This window comes from Canis aureus, chromosome 6 (genome assembly GCF_053574225.1).
Source record: "Canis aureus isolate CA01 chromosome 6, VMU_Caureus_v.1.0, whole genome shotgun sequence".
Lineage (NCBI taxonomy): Eukaryota > Metazoa > Chordata > Mammalia > Carnivora > Canidae > Canis > Canis aureus.
The window spans coordinates 38,439,414-38,457,443 of record NC_135616.1 but is presented as its reverse complement, the minus strand read 5'-3'; the positions used below and the strand labels follow the sequence as shown (position 1 = coordinate 38,457,443).

Sequence of the window (18,030 nt, the reverse complement as noted above, 5' to 3'; positions counted from 1 at the left end):
CCCTTCCCCAGCCACCCCTTGACCAACGGTTTCTGTTCTTATAGACCTGGGGCACACCACCGCCTTGTCCCTTGTGTCCCAGCTGGCTGCCGGTCCTGTGTGACATGCCAGCTGGGTATCACCTCTGTGGCCTTCCAGTAGGCCTGTGGTGGAGGGGCCACCAACATCCCCATTTGAGAGCTGAGGAAACTGCTGGCACCACCGGCCTGAGCTTGCAGAGCCAGAGCTGGAACTCCTGGCTATCTGTCCCTGTCCCTAGGCTGGGGCTCGAGCTCATGGGGAGGCTGTGGCCTGGACTTCCCTGGGGACTCCCCAACATGAAGGGCTCACAGCCACACAGGCTGGTGCTTAGATGCCGGGACTCTGCCGTTTGTGCACTCGCCCTTTCATCACTGTCCTCGGGGTCAATTTCATGGTGAATTCCAGGGTCGCCGTCCTCTGCCCCTGCATGCCCGCCTCGCACCGGCCCCCTTCCCTCCAGCCCCCTTCCCTCTGTGGGGACTGGCCAGTGGTCGAGAGCTGCCCAGGCAGAGGGAGGCTGGTCAGCGTAGGAGTGGAAAGGCCCCTCACCTCGGCTGCCCTGCTTGCTGCACATGCCCAGGCACTAATGCTGAGAGCGGCCCTAGTAGAGCTCCTGCTTGAGACTCTTGCTCAGAAGTCTGGCCTCCGTGAACACATGTACCTATCAGCAGGTTTTCTCCTGCTCCAGGGAAGCACTTCTCTTACGGTGGCTGAGGAGTTCCCTTTAGAATGTGGTGTAGATGACCACTATCCTTTCGCAGCGTCCAGCACTAGGCAAGACAGGCAGAGCCCCTGAGACCGGAGCCTGTCGATCACAGACTGGCAAGTGGACACAGGGCTGCTTGGGGGCACATGCGCAAGATGGCCTTGGTCTCGCTTAGCTGACCCGACGATGGCTCTGTTGCCCCAGACGGCGGAGAGGGCACATGACTCGCCTGGGGTCACATAGCAGTGTGGCAGGAGAAACCACAGGTTCTGGAGAAACCACCGTCTGCCAACGCCTAGAACGGGGCGGCTCTTGCAGGCCAGGCTTATCTCCGCTTGTATACACACACTCCTTGAGTTGCCATGGAAATCCCTCTTCAGCAAGACGCAATTTAGAAGACATTTCTCATTTCTTAGGTTGACTTTTATGTGACAGGAAAGGTTTCTCGTGTTTCCTCCTTCCGAGGAAGGGGAAGTTAGCAGCCCGCCAGCGCAGTCCGCTCCGGTTGCTGGGAGGGCAGGGACAACAGCAGGCTTGTTTTCCTTGGACTCGGCATGGCCTTACATCACGGGCGGCAGGCCCGGCAGCCCGGCACTCCCGTTCCCCAGGATTCTCCTGGCCGCCTGCCCGCCTGCCCGCCTCCCACAGGCCTCCCGGAGCCCATTGGAGGAAGCTCCTCACTAAACACTGTTACACGCACACACAAGCAGCCGAGCAGGTGGAGGGCCCTGGTCCTCGGGCCACAGCTGGACACGCGTGGACAATGGGCTTTCCTGGCCCGCCCCCCCAGATGTCTGCCAGCTTACCCCCGGGTTCATGTCCCTGCGGGCGGCCCCAGGGCCTGCAGAGCGCAGACACGGTAGACTGTTTTGTGATCCCAAGCCAGGGTTTGTAAACCACCTCCAGCCTCCTGAATGGAATCCCTTTGGACGTTTCCTCCTGAAGCTCCAGGCTCTGCAGGCAGCCAGCCTGTCAACAGGTCTTTGTGGGTGATGCTGTGAATTTTTGTCTATTTCTACATATTCGTATTTTTATGAGGAATTTGATTCTGGAGGCCCTGGAACTGGAGAAAACAACTGGCCCAATCTTTCTCTTGTTTGAAGCCACCCTTCCCATGGGAAGATCAGGAGAGGCTTCCTCCTCTACCCTCTGCCTTGTCGGCCACCTGCCCCAGTCTGGTCTCCACCAGAGAACAGCCCCCCCACCTGTGTCTCCTTCCCCCAGATTCCTACCTTGAGCTCCATGAAAGGAGTAGGGACATGGTCTACTGTGAGACCCACACTATGGGCTTGATACCAGCCCTTGTGGGCCGGGCGGAGCTGAGAGCAGGGCCGTGGGTTCTCGTGGGCCCCTCGAGTTTGGGGCCCAGCCACCAGCATGGAACACACACCCAGAGCCCCACTGGGACAGTCAGAACTACTAGTAATAGTTATTGTTATTATAAAACTGAAGTTTTTTTTAAAGAAAAGATTTATTTATTTTTTTTATGAGAGAGAGAGTGTGAGCGAGGGGAAGGGCAGAGGGAGAGGGAGCAGGAGACAAGCAGAGTTAGGAGTCTCTCATGTTTTGTCACCCTCTCTAATTTTTCCCACTCATTTTCTCTCCTTTCCCCTATAATCCCTTTCATTATGTTTTATCTTCCCCATATGACTGCCTGGTTTTAAAAGCTTGCAAACTGCTGGTGTGGTGAGGACAGGAAAGAACCCACGCATCAGGTGAAGCCTGCCCTCTAGCTGAAGGAAGCAGTCATTGCCCCTGGGAGAAGCGGGGAGCCCAGGGGGCTCAAGTGCCAGGGTGTGCCAGGTCGAAGCTGATCCCCCTGGGCCATGGGGAGTTCCTGGGCAGGGCGACGGGGGAGGGTGCAGATCCTCCTGGGGGCCCTGCAAACACACTCGCTAATTAAGAAAGAGGAAGGTCATGGTAGATCATCCTGAGAGCGGCTGGGAGGGAGGAGAGCCTTAGGAGGCTCTCAGGCTCCCCTAATGGTGCAGGAGGCTATGATTTCTGCACAGAGGGTGAGGGAGCAGACATGACAGGGAACTGTGTGTAGTTCATATAAGCACAGAGTTCCAGAAAGCTAAAATTGTTTTAGTATAAAGAACGTTCACATTGGAGGCTACTGGATTTTTTAAAATGTGGAATGTGGAGGACGAGCTTAAAAGTCCTTTTAGAATGTAGGACAGAACAGAGTGATGAGAAGGTGGATGGCAGGTCAGCATCGGAGGCTCTAGACTTAAGGCTAAGCCCAAGGACCAGAGGAAGAAACCAGAACAATCTGGACAACAGCATAATCAAAGACATACGCCAAGAAAACTTTCCTAGACCTGGTGGCCTGAGGGGGAGGGGTGGAGGGACTGGGGTGAGGCAGGTGGGAACAGGCTGTTCTCAGAACCGGGACACAGTCAGGTCCAGAGATATCCTAATCAACTCATTTTCTGGAAAGTTTACTGAAACCTAAGTTTCAGCAATCCTGGCCACGTGGGCAGCACTGAGCAGACTTTCCTCAGGAGCCCTGAATTGCAGACACGAGTGTTGTTCCTGTGGGAGGCAAGAACGGGTCATCCTTGGAGTTTTTTGGGTTCAGAAGGTAAACAAGCTGCGTGTTTTGGGGAAATGAATCACAATTAAGGTCTTAATGCAAGGATGTAAAGTCGGACAGGTAGACAGCACACAAGCCAGGGAACCATGAACTCCAGGTACATTTAACCATGACTGCAAAACCATGTTCTAAAGGAGGTTCTGGAAAGAGTAGATTTATGATAAAAGATTCCATGACATTTAAGACCCTCAGATTATAAAATCTAGAGAAGGCTAAAAATGATTAATAAAAGCATGCTAAGTTCATCATCTTAGGTGGAGAAGAGAACTCTAAAAGCCTTATCACTCGATTTAATAATTAGAGAAATATAGTTTAAATCATTTTTTAAACCTAAAGTTAACCACAGGTAGAATTTTGACAATAGCATACAACAGCATCAACCCAGTATTCAAGTCAGCACCCAGCTCCGTGAGGTGTGGGGGCCACTGTGGTTGCCAATCTCTGTGGGAGGAAACTGAGGCACAGAGAGGTCAAAGCAGTGTGCTGGGTCCCAGAGCCAGGGAGTGGTGGACCCAAGACCTCAGGACCCTGCCCGAGAGCCCCACTTTTCCCTACCTTAAGGATGTGCACTCTCCACATCCCTGGGTGAGTCATATACACATCAGAAACAGAAAGACCAAAGAAGTAGGAAGAATTTAAAAACAGAGAAAGCATGAAAAAACAAACTTACAATCTATAACATCTAACATAATTGAGTTTCCCTCCCCTGTTAGGAGGCAGTGTCTCTTAGGATAGGATTTAAAAGCAAAATTTGATTTCATGCTGTTTACAGAAGACGTTCCTAAAGCGTAAAGACCTAGAAAAATAAATGAATAACAGAGATTTATTAGGGAGTACAAACCAAAGGGTGATTGAGTAGAAGTCCTCATTTTAAACCAACTTAAATTCAAAGCAAAAAGCATTAAATGCTTTAGAAGGACTGTTTAATATGAATAAAAGTACCATACACAGTAAACTGTGAACTTTTATGCAAAAACAAACAAGGAGATCAAGACCTGAATTAACTGTTTTAATAACCTAAATATTGAATACAAAATACAATACAATACAAGAATACATCTTCTTTTTAAACTTTCATGGAACATTTACAAAAAATCAATCAACTTCTTGGCCACATGTTTCAAAATATCAGAAAAAATCTTCAGACATATTCTCTAACCACAAGGCCATAAAAATTCAATTAAAAGAAAACTTTTTAGGGGAACTTTTTTTTTTTTAATTTTTTTAAACTTTTATTTATTTATGATAGGCACACAGTGAGAGAGAGAGAGGCAGAGACACAGGCAGAGGGAGAAGCAGGCTCCATGCACCGGGAGCCCGACGTGGGATTTGATGACGTGGGATTCGATCCCAGGTCTCCAGGACCGCGCCCTGGGCCAAAGGCAGGCGCCAAACCGCTGCGCCACCCAGGGATCCCTTTTTAGGGGAACTTTTGAAGTAATCTCCTCAGCTACAACTTGGCCAAAAGAGAATTATTCAAACTACCATTAAAGACTATTTAAAAAATTACAACGATGACTCTGAATAGCCAAACTCAAAGTGTGACCAAAGTTGTACACGCAGGAAAAATATCCTGGAAGTTTTTATTAAAAAAATAAAGCATGAAAATAAATAGAATAAATTGAAATGCATTAGGAAACTAAAGCCTTGGGAGAACAGATTATAAGACAGGAATTAATAAAGTGAAAAACAGAATTTATATATCCAAAAGATACCAACTTCTAATAAATCTAATCAAGTAAAGCTGGAAAACACAAAAAGGAATTTTAAGGGGTAATAAGTACTGATTCTGAAGATGTTTTAATAAATAAATGAGAATAGCTTAACTTTATTTGAAAGAGAAGACCATTGAGGGGGACTTTGCTGGATATTAAAATATTTATAAAACAAGTAAGTCCCTATGGCATTACTGAAAAATGAGTAATGACAGATCAATGAAACCTACTGGAAAACCCTGAAATAAACCCTAGAATGTAAGAACTCAATGATGAGAAGGAAAACCAGTTAGGAAGCCATAGGTTTTCCAGTAAATGTTCATGGAGAGATTGGAGGTTAGATACCTGGATGAAAAACCAAATCAGAGCCCACTCCTTACCAGCCACCAGCAAAATTCCAGGTGGATTAAAGAGTCAGATGTGAAGAAGAAACCACAAGCAAGCTCCAAAAAACAAAGTGAACATTTAATCAGTCCTGCGATGGGAAAGAACTATCATGCCTAAAATCTCAGAAGAAACATGAAGGAGAAGACTGTTGTATCTGCTTACATCCTACGTATAATTTTAGATTTCTGTCCTCCAAAAAATACACACTTATTTTAAAAGCAAATGTTACACTAGGGAAAATATTTGCAGCAAACATGAGGAGAAGTAAATATCCCTCTTATGCAAAGAAGTCTCAGAAGCTAATCAGAAAAAAATCATCTCAGTAAAAAAAAAAAAAAAGGCTATACATAACACCAGACAACCACCTTGGAAGAAACACATACATCCAGCTTCACTGGTCACAGAACCACAAATGAAGACTACATAGTGATGGTATCTCCTCTGGAATTGACACAAATTTAAATGAATATGATGCAGTGCTGGATAAAGCTGCTATTGCTGGGGGGGGGGGATCCCTCCCACAAGGAGTAGGGTGCAAGAGGAGAAGCTGCCTGGGGAATACAGACAGCAGGTCTGGTGGAGGAGAGGGTGCTTCTGTGGAGTTTGGAACTGCAATCAGTAATTCCCTTCCAGGAAGCTGTTCTAACAGAATAATCAATTGATATTAATGTTCTTTACTATGTCACCTTCTCTGATAGTGGAGAATAAGAAACCACATAAATGGCCAGGATTTGAGTAGTTAAAGGAATGATAGCACATCTGTGAGATGCACAGTTAGGCAACAATGTAAAAAATCAGCCTTTTGAAGCCCATAAGGCAGGAAAGTAGTTATTGTATAGTATTTGAAAAAGGAGGACAGAAATAGTATTACATAGGGTATCTCCAATTTAAAATCAATACCAGATCCATAGAAAATGCTTGGAAACACATAATACTACAGTTTTTCTGTGGGATATTACATGTGATTGATTTACCCATTACATGTATTTTCTACAATGAAAACGCATGACATTGTGCTCGTGTTTATGTTTTGTGGAAAGAGGTAGCAGTTGCTTTTTTCTCCCTCTGTAAAATCCCTCTTCATCTTCCACAGGAACTCAAATTTCATGTGAACAGGGCTTGGAAAGTAAACTAGAATGGCTCAGGTTTTACATATAATTTTTCTCAGAAGAGAGTGAAATTCTTCTGAAGGCTCCCTGCCCGCCTGGCAGCCAGCAGCCTTAGTGGGCAGGGTGGCCTCCATGAGCCACCTGAGTCCTCTCTCCCTGGCAGGTGTGTTGCTTACAGCCCCTTGGTGCCTGTGGAACGTTCCTGGAAGGACCTAGAGCTGGTGTCCAGGCGGGTGGAGTCTGCAGGTGAGGTGTGACCAACGCATGGCTCCAGGGGCTCTTCAGCATTGGCTAAGGGGCTAGGGGCTGGCCGGACTCAGGGCCGCCAACGTGGACAGGTGGTTCCCATGGGGAGGAGCTGCTGTCGGGACGCGCACAGGCAAGGGCCGGAGGGCTGGTGTCTATGCACTCAGGATTCAGGAAGTCAGCAGTGGCTTGGGGCTGGGCCTCTGCTCCAGGGCTGCTCCCCTATACCCGCCCCCGCAGCCTGCCTTCTGGTGCCAGGTGCTCCTCTGACATTCCCCCACCTTTACTCTCCTACAGCCCACTTTCTCTTTCCCAGTGACTGTGATTCAGCAAGTCTTTCCTCTTCTGTATTTGCAGTGATTTATGCTCTTTGACATTTAAACATGAAATGGTTCATCTGTGACCAGTGTATTCATACTTTCATATTAAATAATAATAGGTTACTTATATAATAGGGATGACAGTGCTTAGGAGAAGGAAGAACTGGGGAAATGATGAGTGTCCGTAAAGTCAATGTCCTGAAGCAGGAAGTTTGGGATGCGCAGGTGCCAAGTGAACTCCCTGTTGCCTGAGGTGTGACTTCTCCATCCTTCCCGTCAAGTCAATCCCCGAATTACCCCAGCCTGGGTCCTGCTAAACTCTGGGTTTCCCTAACCTCCCTGCTGGGATGGGGCCAGGGTCCGTTTGCCTTCTAGATGTTGCCTTTGGTGGAGCAGTCTAAGGACCAGCCTTCTTTGTCCAGCTGGGTCATTCCAGCCCTTCCCCACTGGGATATGAGAGACAACAGAGCCCGCAGAAACGGCTGGAATGACCATGTTCTCGGTTCTGCCAGGGGCAGCACCCCGCTGTGGGTGCGTGTGTCCCAGGGAAGCCCAAGGGCCTGGGGCCAGCGGGGCAGGGTCACAGTCCCAGGGGACAACAGGACCACACATCCTGTTAGGGCTGGAGTGGTCTGAGTGAGCTAAGGTGAGGAAAGGGAGGAGTTCCTGGAGGCTGCATTAGTTCAGTTACGTGGGGGGCTGGCATGAGTCAAGACAGGAAAACAGCATTCTGTCAACTTTTCCACTTCCAGTTGTTTTTTTGGTCCCTGGTGACCCACTGCACCCTGTGTTGCTGGGCAGGTACCCAGTGGGAGGGACTGGGCCCTCAGCCACAGGCCTTCTCCATGTGTTGCATGGCCCAGATTGGGCCGGGGTGCTCCCTCACCACCCTGGGCTCTGTGTCCCCTCCACGCCACCACCCACCCCGTGGGGCCTACAACCCCGGTTCTCCTAGCACCATGGGGATGGTTTCATGAGATTTTCTCCCTCCATTTAATACAGACTCCACTGCCCCACAGACCCTGGGAGCTGAGCTGGGAAACAATGTGGGCAAGAACAGGTCATGCTCCAAATGGCCCCTGACGGCACCCTCCCCCCAACTCTCCAGTACCTGCCCCCACACTGCCTAAGAGTTTAGGACTAAGTAGTGTCTCTGGGAATCCACAAGCCCTAACACGTGGTCATGTTCTCTCAGGAGGCTCATGGGAGCTGCCTGCCGACAAGGACCCTGCAGGCCGACCCCAGAATGGGGCACAAAGTGAGTTAGTAAAACTCCTTTTGGCAATTTAAACATGTTTTAACTGAGCCCCACACACAGCAGCGTCAGTGTTCAGAGGTTGAGTCTATAATGGATGTGGCCTGAACTCAGGGCAGGCGACAGTTCGGTTCCTGGTCGTCATGTACTTAACTGGCCAGAGTCGTACAGCTTCCACTGAACACACCCTGGGACGGGAAGCTCACCACTTCAAAAGACCATTCAGTCCATCTACAGACAGCTCTGACATAGAAATATCTTTCTAATATTGGTTGAAATTAAACTCCGTGTTGTTTGTGACTTAGGTCCTAACTCTGTTTTCTGTTATCAACACCAAAGAAATTCAGGCAACGGGCTGGTAGTTAAGCCATTGCCCTCTGGGCAGGTATGGGCTTGGGCCCTACTTGGGCTCTTAGTGACAGGTGACCATGGACAAGCTAGCCTCAGGACATCTGAGAAATGGGATAATTCATGGGAAGCTCCCAGTGGAGGGCACAATGAGTGGCACACCATGAGCCTCCAGTGAAGCAGGCTGGGGTCCCCCTTCCACCCAAGACCCTCGGTGTTGGAGAACCAGTCTCATCTTCCTGAAATGAATGGTCTCTGCTCCTTGGACAGGTCCTCATGGGACTCTGTTCTGACCAGACTCCCGCTCCTGCTCCTCTCCTCCCTGCTCATCTGTGTCCCCACAGAGTGGGCCCCAGACTGAATCCAGTGCCCACGATGGTAGCAGCCTCTCATTTTCTGGATGTTACCCTCCATAACTATGTTTAATGCAGCTTGAGGGCAGCCTGCGGGGATGGCCCGGGCCTGTGGAATAGGTACAATGTCCTGGGGATGGTGAACAGGTCCCGGGGCCTCTGCTCATGCTTGCTTGGCCTGAGCCCTGTGGCCCGGCATGGCCCACCACCTGATGGGAGCCGCAGCGGAGGCCGAGGCCAGAGGCTGCTCAGAAATCATGTGGGGGTCAGGCAGGGCTCTAAGGTCTAGATGCTCCTGTCCCGCTGCCAGCTTTAGCAAGGGGTGGGGGCCTTTTCTCTGCCTTGGACCTCCCTCTGATAGGATGGAGCACTGAGTGTTGAGGTCCCCTCCCTGGCTCTCTGCACCATCCTTCCAGGCTGTCGTCTACCAACTCCGCTTCCCTGAACTGGGCATGCTGCTCCGTCTGTCATCCCTGTCATCATGCCCGCCCCCAGACAACCATCCACGGACACATGAGTGTGCCGTGCCTCCCAAGCCTCTCCCCTGAGGGGCAATGTTCTATGACAAATAGTTTGCTAAATCATGATGTTATAAATCCTATGGAGTCTAACTATCCAGCAGGCACTGTGTTAGGACATAAATACACCTTAGAAAATAAAACATGACCCTCATGGAGCTTATAGTCCACCAGGGAAAACTGATAATGAGAAACAAATAAGTGATTTCAGATCTATCCTGCAGCCTGTGAAGGAGTTAAAACACATGGTTGCAATGACTTTTTTTTTTAAGTAATGGGGTTGGAGAGCAATCCTACTGAGTGGGAACCTGCTCGGAAGGTCGTTCCAGGGAGCATGTGTGTCAGCTGAGACCCGATAAGCCATTTACAGACCAAGGGGGTGAGCTTTCCAGGAAGAGGGAACAACATGACATGTACACCAAAGGTGGCGAAGAGCGAAGAGCGTGGTGAGGAGTAAGCAGGAGGTTGGGGGGCTGAGGGCATGTGGCTGTGGCAGAGCCTGGGCTGCATGGAGGGGGTGGTGCCAAGGGCAGCAGGAAGCCTCCAAAGGTGTACAACTAGAAGAGCCATATACAGTCTGGCTCGTTCTAAGCATGTGGCCAAGGACCCATGTGGAGAATCCACTGGGAGCAGGGAAGAAGCCACTGGGGCAAGGAGATGGGTGGCCACTGCAACCTCTGGGGAGGGGGCAGGAGGTGGGACTGGCCAGCACTCTGAGAGCCGCAGGCTGAATCACGTGCAATTTCTCACACGTTGAGTATCTTGGACATTGAGTTTCTGTTCAGAGTCAGGCCACCTCTAGTTTCTCTCCATCTCTGTTTTCGTTTTTCAGGAGCTTTCTTCCTTAGGGCTAGCTTTTGGCTGCAAGTGACAGGAAACCCCCAAATAATAGTGGCTTAAGCAAAAGAGAAGTTTCTTTATTATGCAAAAGAAGCCTGGAAAGGGTCAGTCATGAGCAGATATGGAGCTCCAGAGCATCACCGACCCAGCTCCTTCTCTCTTGTTGCCCTGCCAGCTTTGGGTCATGGTTTCTTCCTCTTACTTCAAGAAGGCTGCAGGAGCTCCAGCCATCCCATTTTTACCTTCTGTCATGCAGGAGGGACGAAGGGAGAAAGTCAGATATGCTTTCTCTCTAAAGACGTTTCCTGGAAATAACACGTCATTTTCATTTGCATTCGTTGGTCGATTACATGGTATGTATCATGGAGAGCCTTGCTCACTCCTAGGTTCTTTTGCTGGGGACAAAAGGGAGAAGAAGGGCTCTTGGGCCGTAAGTACCTCTCAGGCTCGAAACCACACACCATCTTGCACCTGTGCCCACCTCCCTCCAGCTCTATTCAGGCATCAAGCCCTGCGGTTCTCACTCTGTAATCTCTCTAACACGTCTCTTCCTGCCACCTCACACAGGCCTGGCGAAGTAGCTTCTCTGGCTTCAAATCCTACCCCTAGGTATGACCTGCTCCCCTAAAACCTCTCACTGCACCCCTAGGAGATCAGTCCGTATTCCCCATGTTAACGTCCGGGCCCTTGGCAGTCCGAGGCAGTCCTTGTCCACCCCTGATAAAACCAGTTTGGTTCCATTTCAGTAACATTTGCAACAATTATAACACCACCTCACCTTTCTAAACGTGAGGCTTATTGTGTGTGGAGTCGGAAGCAGTGGCACTGAAGTCAGAAAGCCCAGACTCACAGCCTCACGTATCATGGGCCAGGCTGTGTGGTCTTGGCCAAGTCACTTACCTTCCATCACCTGAGACTGGTGCCTGGGCCTGTGGCTGGATCCTGGCGGGCAGTGGGTCCTTTCTGTCCCTGGGTCTCATTCTTCTGATATCTGAGATTGGAGTTACAAGCTGTCTTACCCACGTCCTGGGGCGGGGTGGGAAGGTGGCGGCAGGTGTTGTGAAGCTCCAACAAGAGACGGCGTGAAAAGCCAGGAAGGCCATAAACCGCAGGCCTCCTGCTCTTCTCCGGCCCTGGGACAGGCGCAGACAGGGAGAGGTTGAGGCCCATTCAGGAGGAGCGGGCCTGGCAGCTCAGCCATGCTCAGGGACTTGTCCTGTCCCCCGGCTGGCAGGGCGGTGGAGACCTGGCACCTGGGGGCCTGCCTGCCTGCTGCACAGCTCTCAGGGTGTTTGCCAAACTGGAAGGTTGTCTCATGTGACTGTGTTGGGGCCAAGGGAGAAAGAGCAAAATGTGCAAAGAAAATGTAAGGGTTTTTGTTGTTGTATTTTTTTTTTTTTTCCAGTTTGGGCTATGAAGTCACTTTACAGTTTGTGTGAGGGCATCTCTCTGGTACCTAGACGGAGACTGTGATTGGTACTGGTTTTTAGTGGAAGCCACTTCCTGTTAGCGGGTGCAGGTAATAAAGCCCATTGTGTTGAATGCCACACGTCGGAGTGGGGGTGGGGGAGTGACTGGCTAGATGGGTTTTGGAAAGTATATGTCAGAATTAATAAAGTAAACACTTATATTGTCAAACTTACAGAGTTAAGTAAACGTGAATATAGTTAACTGGATATGGCTTTATAATTATTTTGTCAAGTTTAACACATGAAAATGTTCCCACTTAGTTACCAGCGTCCTTAATTTGTTTTGTTCCTGTTTATAATTTAAACTGTGGGTTTTATTTAGGGATAAATGCGTCTTGAGGCTTTTCATGATTTTAGAAATTAGACTGTACCCTCCAGAGGTTGCCAGACTGTCTCTGTGGCCAAATCTGGTGAAGCACAAGGGCTGGCAGGGCTGTGGCAGGGCCCGGGGAGCTGGAGGAAGGGGGAGCCATCATATGTTAAATGCTGCATTCTCTGTACAGCATTCTGCTAAACCCTTGCAGGAACCTTTTATAGTATTTTCTCCATGTCACTGATGGAAACACGGGCCCAGGGCAGTGCAGGCCTCGCTCACTGTGGCGTGAGGTCGCTCATTTGATTGTTTCTCCCCCAGCAGACGGTGAGTCCGTTAGGAAATGCCCACCGGAGTGCCCAGCGCCTGCAGGAGGTGAGTAAGGAAGGAAAACCATCTGTTGCTCACAGGTGGTGCAGGCTGCTGCCCAATTAGGGTGACCCTCCTGCAGGCCCTCCTCTGTGGCCCCTGGCTGCTGGGCACCACCAGCCTGGCCCTCCTGACCCACACAGGGCTCTGAAGTTTCAGAGCCCTAGGCCACTGGACTAACAAGCAAATGAACCTGTGCTGGGGTGAGCAGGTGACCACGAAGGCCATGGAGATCCTTGTTTCAGGGTAGTTGTGTTTCCTGGAGGGTCTGTGGGGAATTGTGCCGTCGCTCAGGCTGCATTTATTAAAATCACTTACCAGGTAAAAATAGGAGCCAAGAGATGTGTGTTCGCCACGGAACTGTCACTATCAGTGGCCCCGACGCTAATCATGACTAATTTGACCCAAAAATAAATAAAGGAGGCTTCCCTCCATGTCTCCTTCTCTGTCTCCCTCATGCCAGTGAGCAGGTTTTCCTCCCTGTCTGTTTGCTTCCTGGCATGTAGACAACTGTCTGGCTGCGCCTTCGCTCTCCGAAGCTCCGCGCTCCCTCCTCTGCGGGTTTTGTCCAGAGAAGGGTCAGAGGTGGGTTGTAGTTTCCAGGCAGTGTCTGTTGCCTGGCAACGTGTAGAGAGCATCTTCGTGACGCTGCTTCCTGTAAAGCAGAGGGAGGCCGGCGTCCAGATGAAGGAGCCCAGGCCCTGCTGAGCTGCCAGGGGGCAGGAGGGCATAGAGGCAGCCACTGGTATGGTGGCCCGAGCTCAGTCGCCATATCCGCTCACCGTCCCCTGCCCTGTCGTAGGACTCATGCGTGTTCAAGGGCCAACGGTCTCCTCCAGGGGCCAGGAGAGGCTCCATGTAACATGGAAGTCACCTGCTGCAGCTCCTGGCAGCGGGGGGCAAGGGAGGCTGGGTCAAGGCCAGTCCCCCCTGAAGGTATCATGTTCCCCCCCAGGACACCAAAGGCCACCTATCTGTGGAGACCCCTGGTGTCTGTGTTTGTGGTCGGGACCCAGCCACAAGCTCTTCAGAGACAGGGCAGGGGATGTGAGGCAGAGCGTGATCAAAGGAACCTCCACCATGGGGCTGGAAGGGGCTCTGGAGCTCATGTAGCCAAATTCTCCTGTTTTACGGATAAGGAAACCCATGACCAGAGGAGAGAAGTGGTAGAGAATCTGAGCCCCTGGTGGAGGGTCTTGGTCCTGGGCCCAGCCGCTGGCACACATGGCTGGTGCCTCGAGCAGAAGGGGTGGCTGGGTGGCAAGGGGCACAGAGCGCTGGGCCCGCCACTCCCTCTGCAGCCTCACCTCTATCTGGAAGGAGTGAGGCTTGCTGTGCTGGAGGCAGCCCAAGACTCAGTGACTCCTAGGGACAAAGATGACTCAACAGGCAAGGTGCCTCCTGCCATCTCAAGTGTGTGTCCATGTCTTTCCGTCCCTGAGAAAGTCCTGGGCCTCTGCGCCAACAGTCCCTGGGAGGAGCCCATTCTATGGGCAGAGACCCTTGGCGCAGCCACTCCTGTGTTCACAGGACATGGTCACCAGTGGACCGACTCAGGACAGGCCTCCTGGGAATCCGTGTCTTCGCAGATGCGGCCCCTGAAGGCAGCCAGGGTGGGAGCCACAGCGACAAGGGGTGACCTGACCTGTGCCTTCAGGCCCTGCAATGAGAAGGGGCCTCCAGCGGCCACATCCCCTCATTCTGCCCCTTGCCGTCCTCTAGCTCGAGAGGTGGAGGGCAGTCCTACCCAGCTGCATCCTCTCACGGCTCCCAAGGCCGCAGAAACAGCAGGGAGGGGGGGCGTCTGAGCCCCTTGGCCCGCACCCCAGCACATGAGCCTCTCCTCCCAGCTGTTCTCTGAGATCTCAGGGCATGCCAGGAAACTCCAGGGATCTACGAGTTCCTCCTGGTAGACCCCTTCCCCTGGCGGGAGAGCCGGGTGTGCTGGCCAGCTCCAGTCCTCTCTCCGCGATGCTGAGCTTAAGGATCAGCATGATTCTGATGCATCCCAGGACTTCCTACATGAGGTTTGGCAGTGGAGCTGGTGGGCCTGGGCCAGCCCTGGGCTGAGCTTCCCCCAGACTCATCCCCCTGTAGGCAAAGCCCAGCCCCAGAAGGCCAGGGCCTGTGGCACCTACGTGCCTAGGCCTGTGGAAAGAAGTCAGAGATGGCCACACCCTATATGTTGGCAGCAGGTACCCAGGAAGCATCCTGCAGCCCAGGCCATGCAGCCTGGTCCCCTTCTTCCAGGCACCTACTCTCCCCTCTAAAGGTGAGGCTATGCAAGTAGGGCTCGTGTTCCTGACCTGGAAGCCCCACTGCTCTGGGAAACAGCAGCAACAGAACTTCCCAGGGCATTTCTTCTACCCTCCTCTTTGTTCCTGCCCCCAGGGTGGTCCCTGCCTCCCTTCCACACTCACACTGCCCAGGCAAGCCTGCAGCTCTGTGCCCTCCTCAACACTGGCTTGCCTGAGGAGCTGCCTGCCTTTAATTCCCTTTGGAAAGTATAACTGAGTGGGGAAAGACCCCCTTTTTTTCCTTTGAGGCTCCAACCAGGACCACTGCCTACGCAGCATTGCCCTCCAGGAGGCAGTGTTCACATGGACATCTCCGTGAATGGCACTCCCTGGAGTTGCACCCTGCACAACCTACACTGCAGAACAGGGCAGCCCTGGCTCTGGCTTGCTCCCTTGTAAGGCCAGCTCATTGATATACAAATCCAGGATCAGGTGCCCAAGAAAGACAGGCACCCCAGCAGCTTCTGCTGTGGACCTCTCTGGGCCTCCACTTCCTCAAAGGCAGGATCAATGTGGTCGAAGATGGGGCTGTGGAATCAGCCAAAGCCAAACTCTCACTTAGGCTCTACCGTGTGGTAGATGTTTTATTCTGTGCAAGTTCCCTAATATGGCTGAGCATGAGTTTCCAATTCAAGAAAACAGGAAATGACGATCCAAAACTCATTATCATGAAGGTTAACTGAGATAATGTTGCATGTGGCCACACTTGACAAACAGTAATGATTATTCCTATCTTGTAAGATAGAGCTATATATGCAGTCCTACCTACCTCACAGAAAGTGTCCCAGAAGTAAAATGAGATGAGAAACAGACCACCTCTAAGTTCTTGGAGGAAATGCCTTACGAGAATCCCAACCATTGGGATTCTTGTCTCTGTGAGTGAAGAAGTCAGAACTTTGCTTCCAAGTTAGCGCTGATGGATGGTAGATGTCGAGGCAAGCCTTGACCAGGAGTGGACGCTCACATGTGGCCACCCAGGTCGGCAGAGCTGAATGAGGGCCTGGGGCCCACAGCAGGAGGGCAGCGAGGCCGGGTTGGAGTGTCACTCCCCAAGACCCTGGCCTCCTGGGCTGGCTCAGGCCATGCAGAAGGGTGAACCCAAGAGCACATGCACCATGAGAGCCCATGGTGGGAGGTGATGGAGAAGAGAGAGAGAGGATGAGGGAGAAGCTGGAGTGCAGAGTCTCCAGAGGAACCTCAAACCTTGAACCTCAGAAGCAGTGGGGAGGGAAAGAGGGAAACAGGGCCCGGGCTGCAGGTGGCCCAGCAGACAGGCCAGAGGTGCCAACACCTCACGGGCTCCACTCCTCCACGTCCAGGCTGGTGACTATCTGCCCTGCCTCTCCTCTACCTGGAGGCCCCTCCCACCTCACCTCCCCCCTACTTGCCCCGGGTGGCCTCAGGGTCCTGTCCTAGAGAGTCCCTGCCAGGTGCACCATGCCGTGCCATCCCCAGTGCTTGTCTCACTTGCTACTTGGCCTTTTTTGCTTTTGCGTCAGCCTTCTTCATGGGAAAGTATGTTTCATGAAGCAGGTGCCCAGCCTGGCATGTGGCAGGGGCTCATTTGTAGCCATTGGCTACAGGGACTCACTCAGCAAGCCCCAGACATGCACCGGGCACCGAGCAGGGCCTTGCACTCGACCATCAACGTGACCCCTTGAGAGACGTTTGTCTTACAGAAGGGAGCCAGAGACGTGGCTGGGATGTGCACCCTGTGCCCTCTCCGTGCTCCACCTCCAGCCACCCTGCAAGACGTGCTTCCCATGCTAAAGTGCTCCTTCCAAGCATATTGTTTTTCTCCATTTTCATGCATTTTTATTAAACATTTCCAAATCAGGAAACATGGAAATATTTTTTAATAAGAAAGAAAACATTGCAAATAGAGAAACTGACTCAGAAGGATCTGCCAGATGAGCCATCTGGTTTTTAATTTAATAGCCATTCAGAGAGGCTGACAGTGCTCCCCTTTGTGAAGGAAGCAGCCTGTGGAAGGAATGCTGCCTCCATTTGCAGACTGGAGAAGCTGGACAAACAGAATGCGGGGAGGAAGAGACCCAAGGGATGAGAAATGCACATGGAAGAAAGCTGAGCTGGGCGTCCTTGCTCAGACGTCCCACCACGGCTTGTCAAGAGAAGTTGCATCCACATGTGACACCAGCCTGATGTCCTGAGTCTTCCATGTTTGGTGAAAGTCTGCACAGAAAACTACCAGAGGAGACATGCGTGCCCACACATCTGTGAGAAAATCCACATCAAACTGTGTCCACAGAGGGGAAACAAGCCGTGTCTGTGTGGTGGCACATTGTAGCTGGTTTGTTGCAGCTGTCGTGCTTTGGGCTGGTGGTGGGTTTCTCCCATTTTATTTTATTTTTATTTTTAAAAAGATTTTATTTATTTATTTATCCACGAGAGACACACAGAAAGAGAGGCAGAGGCAGAGGGAGAAGCAGGGTCCATGCAGGAAGCCCGATGTGGGACTCGATCCTGGGTCTCCAGGATCACACCCTGGGCTGAAGGCAGCCGCTTAACCACTGAGCCACCCAGGCATCCCTCTCCCATTTTAAAAATAAGTGGAGGCCTTGCACCCAATGCTGGTAGCTCTTGGGGCTCGAAAGAAAAGATTAGATTTGCTTTGGAAAGATCCAGAGCTGCTGCCCTGAATTACCAGGTAGAAGGAAGCACCCTTCCTTTCCTAAATTCAAGCCAACTCTTAAAAACTAGGACAGTAGCCACATTGATAAAGCAGAGTGACTAGTGAGCACACCACCCTGGGCATGAGGGCTGGCAGGCTCGGGACAGCCTGTGTCCCCAAGGCCGTTTATTTCACATTTCAAGATGTTTATTAGGGAAATTGTTTCTAAGAAAAGAAAGAACTTTATTATTTTTTTTCTTTGCTTGGATGTGAATTCACCTGCAGCCACAACAGGTAGCGTGGCCCATCAGCCACTCACTGTTTACCTGACTTCACGTCAGTGGCTCTGTCCCACCCTGCAAGCATGTCTCAGAGCCTCCAAACCAAGGCTCGTGGAGTACCCTTGGAACACGGCGGGGATTCCCCCCGAAGCTGGATCACACCCCTAGCCTTCTAAGGGTGCTGGATAATGAGTTGATGGTGTGGACAGTCTGGACAGAGGCAGAGGCAGGGGTAGGAGTAAAGCCCAGAGT

The 18,030-nt window shown here is 51.4% G+C and overlaps 1 protein-coding gene across 7 annotated transcripts in view; it reads left to right on the top strand.

Annotated features, from left to right (window-relative positions):
• The window catches only part of KCNN3 (potassium calcium-activated channel subfamily N member 3), a 133,180-nt gene that overhangs the window by 78,326 nt on the left and 36,824 nt on the right, over window positions 1-18,030 (top strand). The window contains exon 1 of one of the 7 annotated variants that reach the window (XM_077900863.1): window positions 12,528-12,574. The exons of the other annotated variants lie outside the window; for them this stretch is intronic. Coding sequence (XP_077756989.1) covers window positions 12,543-12,574 — 32 coding nt within the window. The 5' untranslated portion in view covers window positions 12,528-12,542. Of the gene's footprint in view, window positions 1-12,527; window positions 12,575-18,030 lie in introns of those variants that run through there. 7 annotated transcript variants of the gene reach the window in all.